The sequence below is a fragment of the Anastrepha obliqua genome, chromosome 6, assembly GCF_027943255.1.
Source record: "Anastrepha obliqua isolate idAnaObli1 chromosome 6, idAnaObli1_1.0, whole genome shotgun sequence".
Taxonomy (NCBI): domain Eukaryota; kingdom Metazoa; phylum Arthropoda; class Insecta; order Diptera; family Tephritidae; genus Anastrepha; species Anastrepha obliqua.
In genome coordinates this window covers 66,109,392-66,112,702 of record NC_072897.1, presented here as the reverse complement: position 1 = coordinate 66,112,702, position 3,311 = coordinate 66,109,392, and the positions used below count along the sequence as shown (strand labels likewise).

The following is a 3,311-nucleotide window of genomic DNA, read 5'->3' as shown; positions in this document are numbered from 1 at the left end:
CACTTCGTCGGAGGGGTAGGCTCGTTGAAGACTGCAACTACATCACCTTCTTCGATTTTGCGTGAAGGGCGAATCCACTTGGTACGACGTTGCAAGCTGACGAGATATTCGTCTCTCCAACGGCGCCAGAAATGCTGTCTCATGGCAGAGATCGCTTGCCCTTCGCTGACGCAGATTTCCACGGAGCCCTTGACCCTCAGGCTCCGGGATAGATTTAAGCGGTTCACCGACAATGAAGTGGCCAGGCGTAAGTACCTCTACATCACCTGCGGCTGCAGAATTGCCACAGAGTGGGCGGGAGTTGACGCAGGCTTCTACTTCTGTTAGCAGCGTGTTGAACTCTTCGTAGGACAGAAGAATTTCGCTCATAACACATTTCAGATGATATTTGACTCTTTTTGTGCCAATCTCCCAGTACCCCCGCATATGAGGCGCGGACGGAGGGTTGAAACGCCATTCAATGTTAGAGTCTGCAAAAAACGAACGGAGTTTGGTATCAGCCATACACCTTTCAAACGCAATTCGAAGCTCCTTCTCGGCCCCGACGAAATTCGTCCCATTGTCAGAAGAAATTACCTTGCAAAAACCTCTGCGGCTTACAAATCTTTTAAAGGCATTGAGGAAGCTCGATGTTGATAGACCTCCGACAAACTCTAAATGCATCGCCCCGGTGCACCTGCAAATAAAAGCGCAAATATAACCCTTGGTGGCCCTCGCTCCTCTCCCATGAGTGAACTTGTAAGAGTATGGTCCATCAAAGTCGACAGCAGCGTGGATGAAACAGCGTGCGTAGGTGGTTCGGATCGCAGGTAAATCCCCCATTGATTGTGCAGCGAGATTGCGGTTGAGACAGGTGCACTTTACGCATTTGCGATATGTGCTACGAATTAGGCTGCGAGCACCAATAACCCAATATCGACGTTGCAGGATGGTTTGCATGATGCGGGGTCCAGCGTTTAATGTGAATTCGTGAATATCGCGAATGATCAGTTTCGCAAGTGGGCAGTTTTTTGGCAGGATAACCGGGTGTCTTACGTCAGCAGCTACTTCAGCGTTCTTGATCCTACCTCCTACTCGCAAGACGTTTTTCCCATCGAGATATGGCTGCAATGTCAAAATACTACTCCGAAGCGGAATCGGCTTTCTTCTGTTACAAAGAGAAATTTCATTAGAAAAATACAGTGATTGTGTATACCTTATCAAGCGCAGTTCAGCTTCGGATATCTCTTGACAGCAGGGAGGACCGACCCGTTTAGGAGCGTTGATTCGTGTCTTAACTCGAGTGTTGACGAAGAACCTTAACACATAAGCAATGATGCGGCGCAGCTTGGAGTACGATGAATATCGCATCAATGCCGGCCAGTGGTCATCTGAGCTCGTAGCATGGCGACGACCTTGCTACGAACGCCCAACTGAGTTGTGTGTTGCGAAGGTGATAGCTTCCAGAAATGGTCAGGACCTTTTAAGAATTCAGGACCAGACCACCATAGTTTTTGATGCAGTAGTTCAGACGGGGCGCAATCTGCTGGAATCAGTTCAGAGCGGATATGGTTCCAACATTCAGGCGGTAAAACTTCTTGGATGTCAGCAACGCGATTGGCAACGAAAGTTATCCACTTACTAGGATGCGCCTGAAGCCATGCCAATGTAATAGTTGAGTCAGTCCAAGCATAGATCGGATAACGGAGATAACCCCAGCTATGTAACACGCTTCGCGCCAATTTAGCAGCAAGATGTGCAGCGCACAATTCTAATCGTGGCAAGGTTGTTGTTTTAAGTGGTGCTACCTTAGTCTTCGACGAGATCAGCGCAACAGTAATACTGCCGTCGTTGTGTAATGTGCGCGCGTACATTACGGCAGCGTAAGCGCGTTCGGAAGCGTCAGCGAAAATATGTAGCTCAGTGAACGACTCACCTGACCAGCGACTTATCTTCAAACTCGATAGCAGTAGTAATTCCGAGCGATGTTGTCGCCACTGTGCTGCGATGCAGTCTGGAATAACGTCATCCCAACCGACACTCATACGCCAGATCTCCTGAAACCACAGCTTTGACCTTATGGTCGCTGGAGCGAGCAGACCCAGTGGGTCGAAAAGCGTGCTAGCATCAGACAAGAATGTTCTCTTTGTTAAAATAGTGGGTGGTTGATTCAGAGTAACTGAGAATGTGAAGTAGTCCTCCTCTGTATTCCATATCAGGCCCAAGGCATGGACATCTTTACTATCGACTAGGTAGTGTGATATATTTTCCGATGCATTCGAAACATTTTCAGAAAGTTCCGCACAATTAGACGCCAATTTTCGAAGTTCGAAGCCCCCTTCCTTCAGTATTTCGGAGACGTTTCGTTGTAAACATAGCAGCTCTTCTTTAGAAGACGCACCAGTGAGGAGATCATCCATGTAAAAGTCCTTATGAATGACGGCAGCAGCCTTCTCACAAATGTGTGACGAATATTTTGCGGTTTGTTGCAGCGATTTAACGGCTAAGTAGGATGCAGCGGCAACACCATAAGTAACGCGCAACATGCGATAATCCTTTATGGGTAACGTCGGGTCACGACGCCAGACAATGCGTTATAGATCGAGGTTTTTCGTGGACATGCATATTTGGCGGTACATTTTCGCGATGTCCGCGGTTACTGCGTAGCGATGCGTTCTGAAACGGGTTAAAATTGAATATAAATCAGGTTGCAATTGGGGACCAACAAATAATGCATCGTTCAACGAATTCCTGGTGGTGGTTTTGGCGGACGCATTGAACACGACTCTCAATTTAGTCGTGACGCTTGACTCTTTTACAACGGGGTGATGCGGCATATAGAACGTTTGATCCGTTGGCGGTGGTGCAAGTTCCATGTGCTTCATGTCGATGAGTTCTTGCATGAACTCATTGTAGCGTTGGCGTAGGTCGTCATCTCGCGCAAGTCTTTTTTCGATGCTTAGTAGACTTCGAACAGCATAACTTCGTGATGCTCCCAAGGGTACGTCAGATTTCAGCGGCAGCTCTACTATAAATCGACCGTCAGGTGACCTTCTGTGCGTTTTTTCGAAAAGCTCTTCACAATAGCGTTCTTCGTAGGTGAGGTGGGCCTTTTTCGGTACTTCTTCTAACTCCCAAAGTCTAGTGAGCGCTCGATCTAAATGAACTTCACAATGCAGAGACTGTAAGCCAGCGAAGTGGATTCGGATCCATCGACATTTCCAAACAACGTCCAACCGAAAACCGTTCGTTGAGCCATGGGCGTACCGGGTGGCCCCTTACGAATCTCCGAGCAGAGGAGCTGTCCCATGACGTCCATTCCGACCAAGATA

General features: G+C 48.1%; 1 protein-coding gene across 1 annotated transcript; it reads right to left on the bottom strand.

Moving 5' to 3' along the window:
- Positions 1 to 1,349: 1,349 nt before the first annotated feature.
- On the bottom strand, positions 1,350 to 2,525 carry LOC129250655 (uncharacterized). The gene has a single exon (XM_054890258.1). The coding sequence runs from the start codon at positions 2,523 to 2,525 to the stop codon at positions 1,350 to 1,352; it is 1,176 nt and encodes a 391-aa protein (XP_054746233.1).
- Between the last annotated feature and the right edge of the window lie 786 nt (positions 2,526 to 3,311).